Source organism: Aphis gossypii, chromosome 1, assembly GCF_020184175.1.
Source record: "Aphis gossypii isolate Hap1 chromosome 1, ASM2018417v2, whole genome shotgun sequence".
Taxonomy (NCBI): Eukaryota; Metazoa; Arthropoda; class Insecta; order Hemiptera; family Aphididae; genus Aphis; species Aphis gossypii.
Genome location: NC_065530.1, coordinates 80,827,282 through 80,842,382, shown reverse-complemented (window position 1 = coordinate 80,842,382; position 15,101 = coordinate 80,827,282). Strand labels below are relative to the sequence as shown.

The 15,101-nt window shown below is 26.3% G+C and overlaps 2 protein-coding genes across 2 annotated transcripts; one reads left to right on the top strand and one right to left on the bottom strand.

The window, feature by feature from the left end:
* Positions 1-2,303: 2,303 nt before the first annotated feature.
* On the bottom strand, positions 2,304-7,043 carry LOC114122803 (RNA-splicing ligase RtcB homolog). The gene is made up of 10 exons (XM_027985568.2): positions 6,750-7,043; positions 6,488-6,683; positions 6,172-6,302; positions 5,968-6,094; positions 5,801-5,907; positions 5,552-5,711; positions 4,022-4,197; positions 3,823-3,957; positions 2,691-2,855; positions 2,304-2,615 (listed from the first exon to the last, which is right to left on the bottom strand). Exons 1-10 carry the CDS (start codon positions 6,843-6,845, stop codon positions 2,388-2,390), a joined length of 1,521 nt encoding a protein of 506 aa, XP_027841369.2. The 5' UTR covers positions 6,846-7,043; the 3' UTR covers positions 2,304-2,387.
* A 95-nt stretch (positions 7,044-7,138) lies between these two features.
* Positions 7,139-15,078, top strand: LOC114122798 (odorant receptor 43b). The gene is made up of 6 exons (XM_050210739.1): positions 7,139-7,885; positions 9,635-10,372; positions 11,301-11,409; positions 12,616-12,720; positions 12,800-12,955; positions 14,044-15,078. The coding sequence occupies exons 1-6, from the start codon at positions 7,836-7,838 to the stop codon at positions 14,116-14,118; spliced, it is 1,233 nt and encodes a 410-aa protein (XP_050066696.1). The 5' UTR covers positions 7,139-7,835; the 3' UTR covers positions 14,119-15,078.
* The last annotated feature ends 23 nt before the right edge of the window (positions 15,079-15,101 follow it).

Below are 15,101 nucleotides of genomic sequence, written 5' to 3'. Positions count from 1 at the left end.
ATGTTTTTAATCATTTAAATTTGTTCAGTTGCTCAATAATAATCTCCTTAAATTTAGCTATCCCATTTGCGTAAGGTCAACTATGGCTTATAATATTTACATTATATTATGTTCAATGTTTATAAAAGCTAGGTATGGTCTTGTATTCTTGCGAGTAATAATATTCGAATTAAAAATTCAATTTCATGATTACATTACATACACATATTAATTAGATAATACATTAATCTATATGATTTACAATAATGTTAATACATTCCTTAATTCCTATACTAAATGTATTTATGTAATTTATGAATACCAACATATAGTCATTAATATAATTTTACAGTCATAAAAAAGTATATTTGTAGTAAACAGTTAAGGAATAAAGGAGTGAATAGGACTATAAGCTCTAGGTGTTGGTGGCTTCAACTCCCGAGAACAGGAAAGCGCCAAGTTTAGTTTTTTTATGAATTTTGTTTCAAAACGTTTAAATAAAGTCTAGAAAAGAGTTGTTAGTATAGGCAGTTTATTAATAAAATAAAAACTAATAAACTATAGTACCTACTTAAGTCCTAGGTAGTATTATAGATTATAGTTTATTATTAGAAAGGTAGTTGCAAAGTTTTAACTGGGTACCTAAAGAGTAAAGATTGACAAGTAATTACTGATTTGTGATTTAACTTCATAACTTTTTATTTTTTAAAATGTATGACCGGTGCAATAAAAATATTTTTTCAAAAGATTTTACAATAAATTTTTATGTAAAAAAAATCAGTTATTTTCTAAAATCAGTATTATTAGTTGTTTGATACTTAGTAGGTATCTTTACATTCTAAAGAGTAAAAAAGCATTTAATGAAAGGTCAAATTTTAGTCGTTAACTGAGAGTTTTCGACTCGAGGTGATTGTGCAAATGCTGATATTAACTATTTTATACTATTATAGGTTTGACGCTATCTATTTTCTATTTATAGGTATACCATAATAATATAGTCCCTTCCTACTTATCTGTAATATTGTTGGTTCTCTATGATTTAATATTTTATAGTTGTTATAAGCTTTATGTTTAGAATCATAATAAAAAAATAACGACTCTACTAATTAGCACATTTAGGTAGGTAAATAAGATTTATTATATTGTATGTAGGACGTAGGTATACTAATAAGTAATAATATTATACTAAAATAAATTTAATATTTCTCTACAATATCAATATACGTTTTTAAGGTTTTTTTTTATATTTTATTAATTTATTTTCGTTCGTGACGTATTAATAGTAGTGTTATTAGTACCTATATATTATATCGTATTCTAAAATAACACCTATAATTATTTGAACACCTATGTATTTTATAGTTTGTCATATTTTTCGTTATTTGTAAATCACAACAATATTTCAGTTTTAATTACCTACCATTATACAAATTAAATCATACACGATATTATAAATTAAAATTTGGCAAGTATTTAATAGTATACTTATACTTAAAAGCTTTTTATGTAATTTTATATTTAAAAAAAAACACTTAATACAAAAATTACTATAAAAATTAAACTTAGATAGAAAACAATTTGGTCGTGAAAAACTCATAAGCAAAAAAGTACTTATTTGAAAGTTTTTTATATTTGAAATCGTTTTTAAATACCAGTATATTTGTAAATTTGTAATATATATCTAAGCAGTTAATACTTATTGGAAAATTCATTAAAATACTTTTCTCTCAAATATTTAAATACTTGCTTTACCTAGCTAATTACTTGAAAATAAATAAATAATACCTATCTATAAATTGGTTTTAATAAGAATAAAAATAACAATTTATAGCATTACTACAATATTTACAAGTCATACCTAGATGGCTAGATGACATAGTCGTAAATGTGTAGGAATGCACAATTTAATAAAGTAGTCAATTAATATTTTAGAAAACCCACATAAGAAAATCAGAAAATTTTCAATGATGTCAATTTCAAAATATCCAAAATATGTTGGCATCTTTTTTTTACAAGTGTTAACAATTATTTTATAGCAAAGATTTGATACATATATCAAATTCTTCATGTGTTATTTATACATAAATTTAAAAAAGATAAAAATACTTTACCATGATTTTTTTTAAACACATTTAAAATAACAACTTAAATTATTACTTTTTTTATTAAGTTACTGAAATAATATAAAAAAGATAATTTATAAATTATGATTTAATATCTGTTAGTTGAATATTACCTGAATAAAATTGTAGAAATATTTCAGCATTTAAACATATTTTAACCAACAGTAAATAGATCCAGGTAAAAAATTTACAAATAAAAAATATGTAGTTTATGAATATATAATACAAAATATACATGTAATTAGATGCAATTTTTAGATTAAATAGGTATACGTAAATTAATTTTTATCCTTTAATAACAGCAATTGGTCTTAATTTAACAGTCTTCTTACTAATTCCTGCCTCATGGCAAGTGTCTACCACATCAGTGACATTTTTATATGACTCTGGTGCTTCTTCCATTACTAATTTCGGTGAAGCTACTCGTATGGCAATCCCTTGTTGCTGCAATTTTTCTAATACATCATTATAGTCTATATTTCTACGAGATTTAGCTCTTGACAATGCACGTCCCTGGAAAATAAAATATTTCATCAGTTAGATTAAAATTAAACAAATAAACAAATTGAAAAAATAAAAATCACTTACAGCACCGTGGCACGTAGACCCAAATGTTTCATTCATACCCTGTTCAGTTCCAGTCAACACATATGAACAGGTACCCATTGTTCCACCAATCAAAACTGGTTGACCGGTTAGTTGGTAGTCAACTGGGATAAGAGGGTGATAAGGAGGAAATGCTCTTGTTGATCCCTGAAATCATAAAATCCAATAATGAACAATATATTAGGGCGATTGTAAATTGCGTCCATAGTGAGCAGGTAGTGAAAATAGTAAAGTAAATATTGTGCCCTTTAATTTTCAGGTATAAATTTTTACGTAGTAAAGTGCGCTTATAGTATCTAATCTAAGTGCAACCTTGAATTCATCTGTTTTAAACACTTTTGTACATTTATTGGAGTAAAAACCAAACATAACAGTTAATTATTTTAATATTAGCGATTTTATTTGCTGACTTTCCTCCGAATATTTGGGCATCAGCTTTTGCAACAGTAGCATGGACTACTAATGCCTGTGAATCTTTCCAGTCATTTTAATAAAATCTTCTATACTCCTCATCCTCATACTTATAATTTTATGGATAAAATATTAGAGTTACAGTTCAAAATTAACATAAAAATTAATAGTATAAATGAACCTTATAAATTTCAAAACATCAAATAAAAAAAAATTCAAACAATGGAAAAAATTATTCAACAATACAATGAAAATACTATTACGAGAGCTGAATATGTAAAAGTGATGTCTTATTACTATGCTGATATATAACTTATAATTGTATTATACTATTAACTCTATATTATATAATTTACTTAATATTAATTTAGTATTACATTTTTTTTATGATTATTTACTGTAAAAATTAACCTAAAAATATTTAAAAGTACTTATTAATCCCATAATATTAAAAATAATTTTTGGAGGATAGTAATAGTCGCCTCTTCGTGGTGTCCTCTGGGAAATGCTAAATGATTGTAATAAAAATAATATTTCTATTGGACGCAATTTACTAAGAAATTTATACCTGAAAAATACCGGGCGCAATTAACAATTTTTTCCCTTCGTTGGGCACAATTTACGTTTGCCCATATATTTTATTAAAATACAACAACTTATATAACTTTAATAAAACCACAAATAAAATAAATGTTCTAAATACCTTTCTATGCACCAATAAGTGTTTAGGTTTTCCATCGACATAATGTTGTTCCATTTTTGCAATATTATGAGATACATCATATATGACATGCATGTCTAAATCATCTGGTGTCAATTTGAATTGTTTTGCAAAAGCCTTAAAAAAAAAAAAAATTATACTTATTATTAAATTTCCAATATTGTTGTCATTTATTACATACTTGACGGGCTAAAAATGTCATTGAACTTCGATTCACCCATGCAAAATTTGCAGCAGCAGACATAGATTTCAAATAATTTTGACCTTCATTGGACTTAATACGAGCACAAGCTAATTGTCTGTCGTTGACTTCAATTTGGTCCCGTTTCATAGCCTTTTCCATTTCCAGTAAAGCATCTTAAGTAAAAAGTCTTTAATATATTTATCTTTCTATTAAAATTATACTACTCACTACTTGGTTTATTTTTATAAATTAAAAGTATAATACTCAAATTTTTTTTTTTTAATCAATTATCATTTATGGATTACATTTTCTATATAAATAATAGTAAAATGTAAAAATTACTTTTACTTTTAAGTTCATGACATGCAAATAAATTATTTTTAAATTAAAAACTGCTCTAAATACAAACCAGATACACTAAAACCCAATTGAATACTTATTAAAATTGGTTGAAGATAACATAAATATCCATTAAAAAGTTAAGAAATGCACTCATGCACTCCTAAATGTTTGTATAATGTTAGTGTACAAATAAAAAATTATGCGTTCTATCAGAAATATCATAGTAACTGAGGTAATATGATCTTAAATAATTTGAAATGAGACATTTATTTAAATTACAATTTTTTAATGACTATCAACTAAAATTTTATTTATATTTGAAGACACTAAATAATTTTTTTTTTTATTTTAAGGAATATAGGACTTAGTAAAATCATGTTTCATTTAAATCATTAAACCGATTAATACACAGTGTTTATACCCAAAATTAATAAATAAAATAACTTGTAATAATCAGTAATTAAGATGAATAGTGTCATATTGTTTGGATAATGGCAGTGATTATTTTAACCAGTATACCTACTAAATAACACAATTATTATCACGTAATGAAATAATTTTATCCCCAGCAAGTAAGTAGTATTTTTAATAACTGGATGAAATAGTGTTTTTCTTAATATTAGCTATGTATCACTCTAAGGCTAAATATTAATCATTAAGTACCACACAAAAGATAAAAATAAAATTAATTTCCCTTAAAATTGATTATTTTATACTTTATTAATTAATTAATTTATAATTAAAAATGTTTAAACATATTGTCTTTATTACTTTCAGTGACGCAAAAGCTAATCAGTTTGACTACATGACAATTAAAATTAAATTATTATAAGAGACGGGAAAGTATAAAATGAATTTTAATATTTTCCTTAGCTTAATTTTTTTAAACTTTAGACATGGTTATCAGATTTAGTAACATAATATCAAAAATTTTAAAAACTGAATTTATCTTAGTTTGAATTTTTAATACGTAATCAAATAGTAATAATAGTATAATATTATTTTATGTATTAAACATTGAATAATACATTATTATGATGTTTTTAATTGGGTGTAATACAAATTATAAATATAAAAAGACTAGTGAAGAAACGCCTTTATTAAATTTAACTGTAAACTGGCTTTCGCCTACCCAGTACACCCATACATACAACCTACATCTTATTTAATACAATGTTTAAAAACCTGTTGCAACTTGGTGTCCAAAACCACGACTTCCAGAATGTATCATAACACAAACTTGACCAATGTTTTCAATTCCCATTTTCTTGGCTGCCCATTTATCATAAACTTCATCAACTACTTGTATTTCTGCGTAGTGATTGCCAGCTCCTAATGTTCCTAACTATAAACAAGCATATTATAAATGTTCAACATTTTAAATAATAATATTTTTAACATTTAAACTATGCATTCTTCTAATCAATAAATTACTTGTGGTAATCCTCGTTTTCTAGCTCTCATGCTAACTTTAGATGAATCTGCATTCAACATTCTACCATTTTCTTCACAATGTTCTTTGTCTTCAGCCCATGCGTAACCTAACATAAATATAATTTTTTATAAATAATATTCAAAATTTTAATTTTTAAGATATTAACCTTCTCTTAGAGACCAATCCATTCCCATTTCAAGTGCTTCTTCTAAATCATTTGCATTCATTGGTATGATTCCTTTTGACCCTACACCTACAGGAATGTGATCGAACATACTTTGAGCTAATTGTTCCTAAATAGTATAAGGTTAAAATAATATCATATCATAATATTATGATGGTAGAATTTAAATTAATAATGTTATATTACTTTGATGGGCTGAACATCTTTTTCAAATAAATTTGTTCTGAGTAATCGTACACCACAATTAATGTCAAATCCAACACCACCAGGTGAAACAATAGATAGAGGATCATCCATATCAAATGCAGCCATATTTCCTGAGAATTAAGATTAATGCTTAATGAAAACTTATACACTAATATAATACATAAACTTAGGTATAATCAATATTGGTGATATAATATATTTAGTATTATAATTTAAAAAGCCTATTAGGAACAGTTTGAAAATTCAACTATTAACTTACATATTAGATAAAAATAAAAAACTATTTTAAGCATACCAATAGCAAACCCATAACCAGAGTGTACATCTGGAAGTCCAATAGATTTATGGACAATACCAGGCAATGCAGCCACATTAGCAATTTGTTTAACACCAGGTAAAAATCCACCAATCATTCCTGGTCGACATGCATTTTGTAATTCTTCCAACATTAGTTTTTCCAAAAATGTATTAACATAAAACACTCCTTCAACCTATAAAATAAAAACAAATTTTTTTTATAAAAACTCAAAATTTTTTAAACAAATCCTTTTACCTACCTTCATATTAGGTTGAAATCCTTTTTTTATTTCCCATTTATATGGAGATTTCTTTTCTAGATATCCTAGTTCTTCATTATAAGGTCTTACAACCATTTTGTTTCAATTAAAACTCAGTTTAACTATGACTATAATATAGGTATACTAAGTATAGTATAAAATCAAAATATTATTTTATGAGACTTATTGTTATTATTAATAACAAAACTAATTAATTATAACTACAAAGTACAAATGAGTAACAAACGGTGGAAATAAAAATTTGACGTCGAATAATTATTCTAATATTAAAATCTCACGTTATCATAATAACAATATCTGTTATCATAAACTACAGTAAACAGTGTGATATGGTTATAATCACGATTTAAGATAGTACTATCTTAAATCGTTGCTATAATAAAAAATACTTACATTCTCCTTGTTTTTTCTAAATAGCGGGATTTAAGGAAAAATTCAAAATTAACAGATTTAAAGAGTTGAAGTTTTAAACTGTGTAATGATTTCCATGCATAACACTTGTCACTTGGCAGCTTACCATAGCCTTATTTAGTAAATAACTTGAGTTGGACTGATTATAGCCAATTGGCTTCCAATTTTAAAATTATCAGTTTGAATTTTTTTTTATATGAGATAATTTATGATTTTGTAAAGACTTTTTTCGTTCATAGTTGCCGACACTGTTATCCTGTAAATCAGCTTCCGCTGGGTATACGTTTTATAATTCAACGATTCAACGATATAGCTCGTCATAATATCGTGTTTAAAAGTGAAATCTTTGTATAATTAAATTAACAATAAAATGAAGTTATATAAAGTAAATATTTATTTTAAACAAAATAAAAAGAAATAACTTTTAAAACACACTTATAATTATTAAGATGGAGTGTTTTTTTTTAATGAAACATTACCTAAGAATAATTACTAAAAACACTGGTAATAAGCCTAGAAATGAACAAAAATATTATGACTGCACGGACAAAGTCGCAATGACTTACCTACTTATATTATAATTTATAAGCAATGAAATAGGCGGTAGTATTACTGCTTTGATTCTACACAAATATTTGAAAACCAGAGCTAAGAATGCATTACACCATTAATATTACAATATTACAACATTACACCATTAAAAGGTAAATACTGAGCTTAATAAATAATATGTAGGTACCTATCGTATTATGTGAAAAATTGCATGCAATATTTCAATAAAAGGCACACGACCATATGGGTCCAGTGCAATCAAATATGGCATCATTTGATAAATGGTGAATGAGAGTGCACACAGATATAATAATGGAAAAATTAAAAAAGCAACCCTCTTATATAGGTACTTCGATAATATTTAATAAAAAATAAAATATTTAATATTTAAGTCAATAAACCTAGACTAACTATAGTTTGAGACTAAACGACTTGCGGTATCCGTGGAATCCATGTCATAGTGCACTAGAAAATATTTGCAATATTTGCTTATGGAGAAACGGAAATCTTCGTTAATGAAGAGTATTTTATCAGCAAACAACTCATAACTATTATATTCCTAATCCTAGGTTTCAATTTTCCGATAACTAAGTAGATTACATGAAATCGGTTTAGGACAGAGAAAGGCAAATGTTAACACCTGCTACTACATAAATAGGATTTAGGACTTGAGCCAAACACAGAACCCCGTATGTGAAAGTGATGAGCAAGCCATTAGAAAAACACTTATTTTTAGGCCTGTGTAATATTATTTATTAGGTTATAGGTACATTTAATTAGGTTTACTATAAAAAAAAATCAAAATTATTAACGGCGCGACCATAATTAAAATTTACCTTTGACGGTAATATTCAAAACACGCTAAGTCCTCTTGTATAGGATACAATATTGAATATATATATGTATATACATAATATCTCTCTCTCTCTCTCTATATATATATATATATATCGAGAGAAGTACCTACAGGCTATAATAACAGCACAGTACTATTATTAAAAAAACAATATATTTTATTCATAGAACGATTGGAAATTAATTATTAAAGTATATTGTTAATAGCAATAGATAATTATAAGCTTGTGTCTTATGTAGGTATACACCTATTTTTCCTTCAGAATATGTTGATGATTTGAAAGAGAATATAGACCATATACATTATTATAGAACAGTGCGTATAACTAGCCAACCATAAGTTAGGTTTATTTGTACAATCTTGTTCTATTGTATTATCTTGAGATCCTTTCTACAGCATCATAAAACTTTATAGAAAACCCCTTATATGTGCGTTGTATAAATAATAGTAGTTTATATACATTTAATGATGCATATGTTGTCAAATCTTAAAAAACCCACTCGTCATTCTTTTAAATTTTTTTAGACAATTTAGTTTATAACGTGTTTAAAAAAGCCGTGTACTAGTGCTACATATATATTTATCATATATGTTAATAGTTAATATACAAACACAATCACCAATTAGTTTATGATGTGACTTGATACTAATATACCTACGTACGTCATATAAAAATATGTTGATTATTTGATTTTTTTCTAATGAAATAAAAAACTTATTGCAGTCAATCATTAACTAAATATTAAAATATTTATTATTAATACCTATGTCACCGTTATATTTCTACCTCTTATTTATTATTATTTGTTTCTATTATTATATTATCAATTTATCATAAATTCACGCCATATTTTAACCCACTTTTATAGATACCTACAGAAACCAAGACTATTAAAATGTTGATGAAATTATAATATAAATTTTGACACGCACAAACCTTTTATATATATTATTAAGAGCTAGTATTGTGCCTTTCATTTTATTATTAAATACAATATACCTTATGTCCTTATGTTTATTAATAATTGTATACATATTATTATAGATTACACAGTGTGATACAAGCCCATATAAAAAGAAACCATACACACTATCTAGTACCTCAGTGGAGTAAAGACTTAGCAATGCCGCGCATAGACGCTATTAACGTATTCTTGCAAATGACTGGGTGCACCGACAGTAAGAGAATGCTTTACTTGACGTATTTCGAATTTCTCATAACGCTTTATTATTTCATCGCGTCGTACGTGTCGATTATCTATTACGAGCAGAGCGTATCCATTCAACTGTTCACATTATTGTGCATGTTGATAGAATCTTACATACTGCTGAACATCACTTTTCGAATCTACCATAAAAATCAATTCCGCGAGATGGACCAGTACTCGAAACAATTGGGAATACCGGATGACTATCAATCGAAAATAAACATAATAACGATGTACCATCTAATAGCGTCGAACATGTTTGTAATTTTCCCGGTTACGTATACGATTCTCTACGATTCGGTACGTGTAGGAGATCCCTTCACATTTCCTTTTCTGGACGTGTTACCAATAAAGACCAGAAATCTCGTGATCTACGCATGCAAATACTTTGTATACGCAATATCTGTGTACATTGCGCATATTGAACTTTGTTTTATAAACACGACATTTATTTATTATGTAGGTGTTTTGAAATACAGGTTAGAGACTATTGTACAGACGATTCGAGAAGCTGTTGTCGACAACGATGAACAAAAAATGAAATATGCAGTCATTCAACATCAAAGGTTATTGATGTAAGTTGGAAATATAATAAAATAGATGCGGTGTATACTGTATAGCGTCCATATTAAAAAAAATTCGATTCGGTCACCGAATTTATTTTTGTCACACAAGTTCAAACATCTTTTAGATAAAATGTTAAATTGTTAGAATGATCATCGTAATACTCGTAAGTACCTATCTGAATGATAGGATACAACTATTCAGAGTAAATAATAGTGTTTCAGGCCCCATCGCCATTACTTCTAAAGTTTCAAAAGGAACTGGGTTACATATCCTCTATTCTGCAGTTCTTATAATTTTTATAAAATATGATCAAGTCGTTATAATATTTTTTTCCGTCGTTGTAAATATTTGTTTTTACTTTTTGCTAATGATCTAAAACTATTTATGATTATAAAGAGGAGCGAAGACCAATAGAATACCTTTAATACTGTGACCTAAGTCAATTTATTGAATTGGACATTCAAAATTGCTTGTAAATTTAATAAGGTTAAAGTTATCAAAGACTTGGGCATTTTATTATTATAGCCTTAGCTATTTAAATTAAAATTTTAATACATTTTTATCTAAAAAATAGTGTATACGTTATATTTTGATACATTTTTCAAAATTTTAACTACAAACACTTTTGAAGAAATTTCGTCTTAGAATTTAATTTATTTAGCTTTAAAGTGGTGCTTAAAAAAGTTTTTTGATAATCAAAATGGTCAATGAAAATGACTTAGTGAATCGTATTATAGAATTGACATTTTTAACGGGCAACGAAGTGCACGCGGGTCAGCTAGTATTTAATAAATTCTAATATGAATATTTGCTTAAAATTTAATCTATAACTTTTCATTTTTAAATTAGATGACTTAGTCGCTAAAAATCTAAATATAAACCATCGTTCATAAATCATGGATTATAATTATACATTGTTAATTTTATTTATTATAGATATTTTAATACAATGAAGATAGTATTTACGAAACCAATATTACAGTCAATGTCATTCAATGCTATATATTTTGGCTTGACTACTACTCTAGTGATTCAAGCTATTCGGGTGAGTAATACTAATAAAATATAATGAGACAATTTTTTTATTTAATATTATTTTCTTAAAATTAAATTAATAAACAAAAATTTCACTCTCCGTGATAATTATTATTATTAACATTATGTTCCTAAATAATAGTATACAGATTTTATCACCCGCCTCAATTTTTTAAGTTAATAAAACTTCGCTAAAGACTCCTTTCTGTGCGTAAGAAACACCGAAAAGAAACAGCACATAAATAAACAACGATTCGTTGTATATCGTTCAAATAAACAATTCGACCCAACCCTATAGCGAGACTAAATGTTGTGCCTCAACTTGAAAAAATATCATTTCACAAAAATATCAAGATGTTTAACTGTACAAACATTGAAAAAAAATAGCACAGAACAGCGTGTATTAATGATGATGAAATTAGCCATAAATCGGAGTTGTCGCCTTGTTTGCGAGTAAATCTATCTGACTCAAATTTTTGGTAACAATCTGTAATACGCTGCCGTTCTGTGCTATTTTTTTTCCATTGTTTGTACAGTTGAACATCTTGAAATTTTTGTGAATTGATATTTTTTAAGTTGAGGCACAGCATTTTGGGATTGATTTCACTTCTTTATTAAGCTCCAAATTCTACTTTTTCAACAATGGGCCTTTTTGGCACATTATTTTGAGATTGATTGCACTTCTATATTAACATTAAAATTCTATCTTTTCTTCCAATCGCTTCAACTTCCGCACAGAAAGCTTTTTTTACTTCTCTGAAGTACTTTTTTTCGGATAATATAAACTAAGGCTCTATAATATGTAGCTCTTATATAGCTCTCTAATATATACCATCAACAAGGGTATCAGTCATCAATGAGCGCATTATAGTCATTTCAGGATTTCTTGATGCACGGTTGCCGATCTATCTATGAGATCATTTATAAATCTGGCAATGTTGTTATGCCAATTGTTGTTACATACATACACGCGCGCGAGGATACGTAAATTATTATTATTATTTTTTTTTTCTGGTTACATCAAGTATTAACATAATCATCGTAACAATGTTTGTATAATATAACCGGTAATGGAAATGGGTGTCAGCGGATCAGCCATGGTCAGCAATGGTCAGCGGATTAGGTTCTAGAACGCTCATTTTCTACCTACTCCAATATATCTATTATTAAATGATACATTAAAAATTAATAAAAATTAATAATTGTTACCTTTTAGGGTTATATTAATCAAACAATAGTATCAATATGTATAGCCAGTGGTATAGCAGCTATTATAAATATTACCATATACACTTTTTATGGAAGTGTGCTTTTGGATTTAGTAAGTATATATTAATATTTTAATAGTACCTATGTCTCATAATTTAAAAAAATTGACTGTATTTCTAAAATATTTTTAGCATGATGAAATATTACGTGTCCTTTTTGATAATTCCTTTTTCTATGTAAACAAATCGTTTAAACGTTCTATTTTAATAATGATGGCAAGAGCTACAATACCATTAACATTTACAGTTGGTTACATTTTTACTATAAATTTAAATTTACTTCTAAAGGTAAGAAATTTATTATAAAATAGATTATTTTTAATATATGATTCTTTTATAAGAAAAAATATAATCTAAGACGATTAATATGAATAGGTATATTTATAGAATTCTATGAAATTCTATTTTTCTTATAAAAATCATTACAATTTATTAAAATAGTTATAAGAATACTAGGATTATTATAAATTTTCAAGTATAATATTAAATAATTAGTATGTCTAATAAAAACAATTGATACAGCTATTTATATATATTGTCACTTAAATACTTGTACAAGTCACAATAAAATTACGAAATCCAGTGATAGAAAGTTCTTTATAAAAATTAACACACTATATATTCTTCAATATTCATACATGTATTCACTACATGTTCATTTACATCCTGACCCTAACATATTTTATTGTTTTTCATATACAATTATACCTATTATTGGATTCAAATTTAATAATGAACCACACGACACCTAATAGCGATACCCACTTTTATTATTATTAAATTATTTATTTTATAAATATAAGTATATAACTATGTTCCATCAAAATTAAATTGTCAATGAGCAAACCCAAAACTTTTAAGATCATAATAAATAAGAACTTAGTTCACGTTCAAATTCATTTCATGAAAATTGAACTCGTTTATGTAAAGTTCACAGTTTCACATAATATGAACCCGTTTAAATGATCGCGTTCATACGACCGCGTTCTTTCCCATCAGTGACGAAATCTAAAGAATCTTATGCGGAGACAAGGAAAGTGTATTCATTAATAAAAGTTTATAATTAATTAATAAACTTAAATATTGGCTCAAAGTTATACTGCAGAAGAGTACTCTACACAGAATAAATTTACTAAATTATAGGTCATAAATCACTATTCTATACTAATAAAATACTACTATACTATAGCTTGTATATTATATCTATAATAACACTATGACAATTGGTCATTTTTTTTAAGAGATTTTTATGAGTAAAAAATGAAATGTTATAATATGTCGTATGATATAATTAAAAACTCAATTTAATAACTGAGCCAATAATCTTAAATATTATTTATATTGAATTTAATTAATTTAAAAATCTTTCATTTCAGATAGTAAAAATGTCATATACCGTGCTGAACGTGTTATTGTCATCGGAAGCTATAAAACCTCATAAGATGTCGTAATGATGAAATAAAATAGATTTAGGTAAATTTATATTTTGGTAATATTTAAATTGACTTTAGTCTATTACAATTCTAAACAGTTATGATAACATATTGAATACCATTCTGCAGAAAAATATCTCAATAAAAATAGTCCTAAAAACAATAATATATTATATAGGTGAAAAAATGTACCAAAATACTTATATTCTTATACAGTTGTACCTACAATGTACATTACATTTTGCTATTATTATTTAATAGAACTAGTTAGATACTTAGATCTGTTTGTTATGTGTAATGCACGTACAAGTAAATCTATCTTAAACATTTTTTTTTTTTTTTTTGATATTTGGTGTCTTAGAAATGTCTAATCCTAACTTATAATCATACTATAAATGTAATGAATCACGATAAATCATCATAATATGCTTGAAAAAAAAACTTGTGATTAAATTGTTTTTAATTGTATACGCTATTGACTATATCAGCGTTTCTTAAACTGTGTTCCGCGGAACCCTAGGGTTCCGCGAAGATCATTTCAGGGTTCCACAAAACTAAAGTGCTTTTTTCAAAATGTTCAAAAATCTTACTAAAGATTAACGACTAGCAGGAAAAAATGTTTACGTAAAATGTTACAACTATTGAAACAAAGTACAGAGTCTAACTATCGAGCGGTAATAACTTTTTGTTGAAAGTTTAATATAAATAGCTAAAAATCTAAAAAAAAAACGTAGGGGTTCCATGATTAAAGTGAACATAAAAAAGGGTTCCATGAATAAAAAAGTTTAAGAAACGCTGGACTATATAAAGAGAATGGTTTCTTGTGGGGTAGACAGGGATACAGAATGAGTGATGCGTGAAGGTTGGGAACGTCAACGGCGCATGCTGAGAAATAAAGAAATAAAAGAAGTATAATCATCAATACGGCGAGAGTAATATACAAGTTATACTATTGAATTATTTGTTTACAAAGTTAGTCAGTCTATAAAAATTATAATTTG

Excerpts from the sequence above, each read along its gene's own strand:
- LOC114122803 (XM_027985568.2), bottom strand. The coding sequence starts at position 6,845 with ATGGTTGTAAGACCTTATAATGAAGAACTAGGATATCTAGAAAAGAAA. Across the intron at positions 6,303-6,487 it reads TGGTTATGGGTTTGCTATTG|GAAATATGGCTGCATTTGAT; the intron begins GTATGCTTAAAA and ends CTTAATTCTCAG. Across the intron at positions 6,095-6,171 it reads AAGATGTTCAGCCCATCAAA|GAACAATTAGCTCAAAGTAT; the intron begins GTAATATAACAT and ends TATACTATTTAG.
- LOC114122798 (XM_050210739.1), top strand. The coding sequence starts at position 7,836 with ATGCATTACACCATTAATATTACAATATTACAACATTACACCATTAAA. Across the intron at positions 7,886-9,634 it reads CAACATTACACCATTAAAAG|ATTACACAGTGTGATACAAG; the intron begins GTAAATACTGAG and ends ATATTATTATAG. Across the intron at positions 12,721-12,799 it reads GAAGTGTGCTTTTGGATTTA|CATGATGAAATATTACGTGT; the intron begins GTAAGTATATAT and ends AAATATTTTTAG.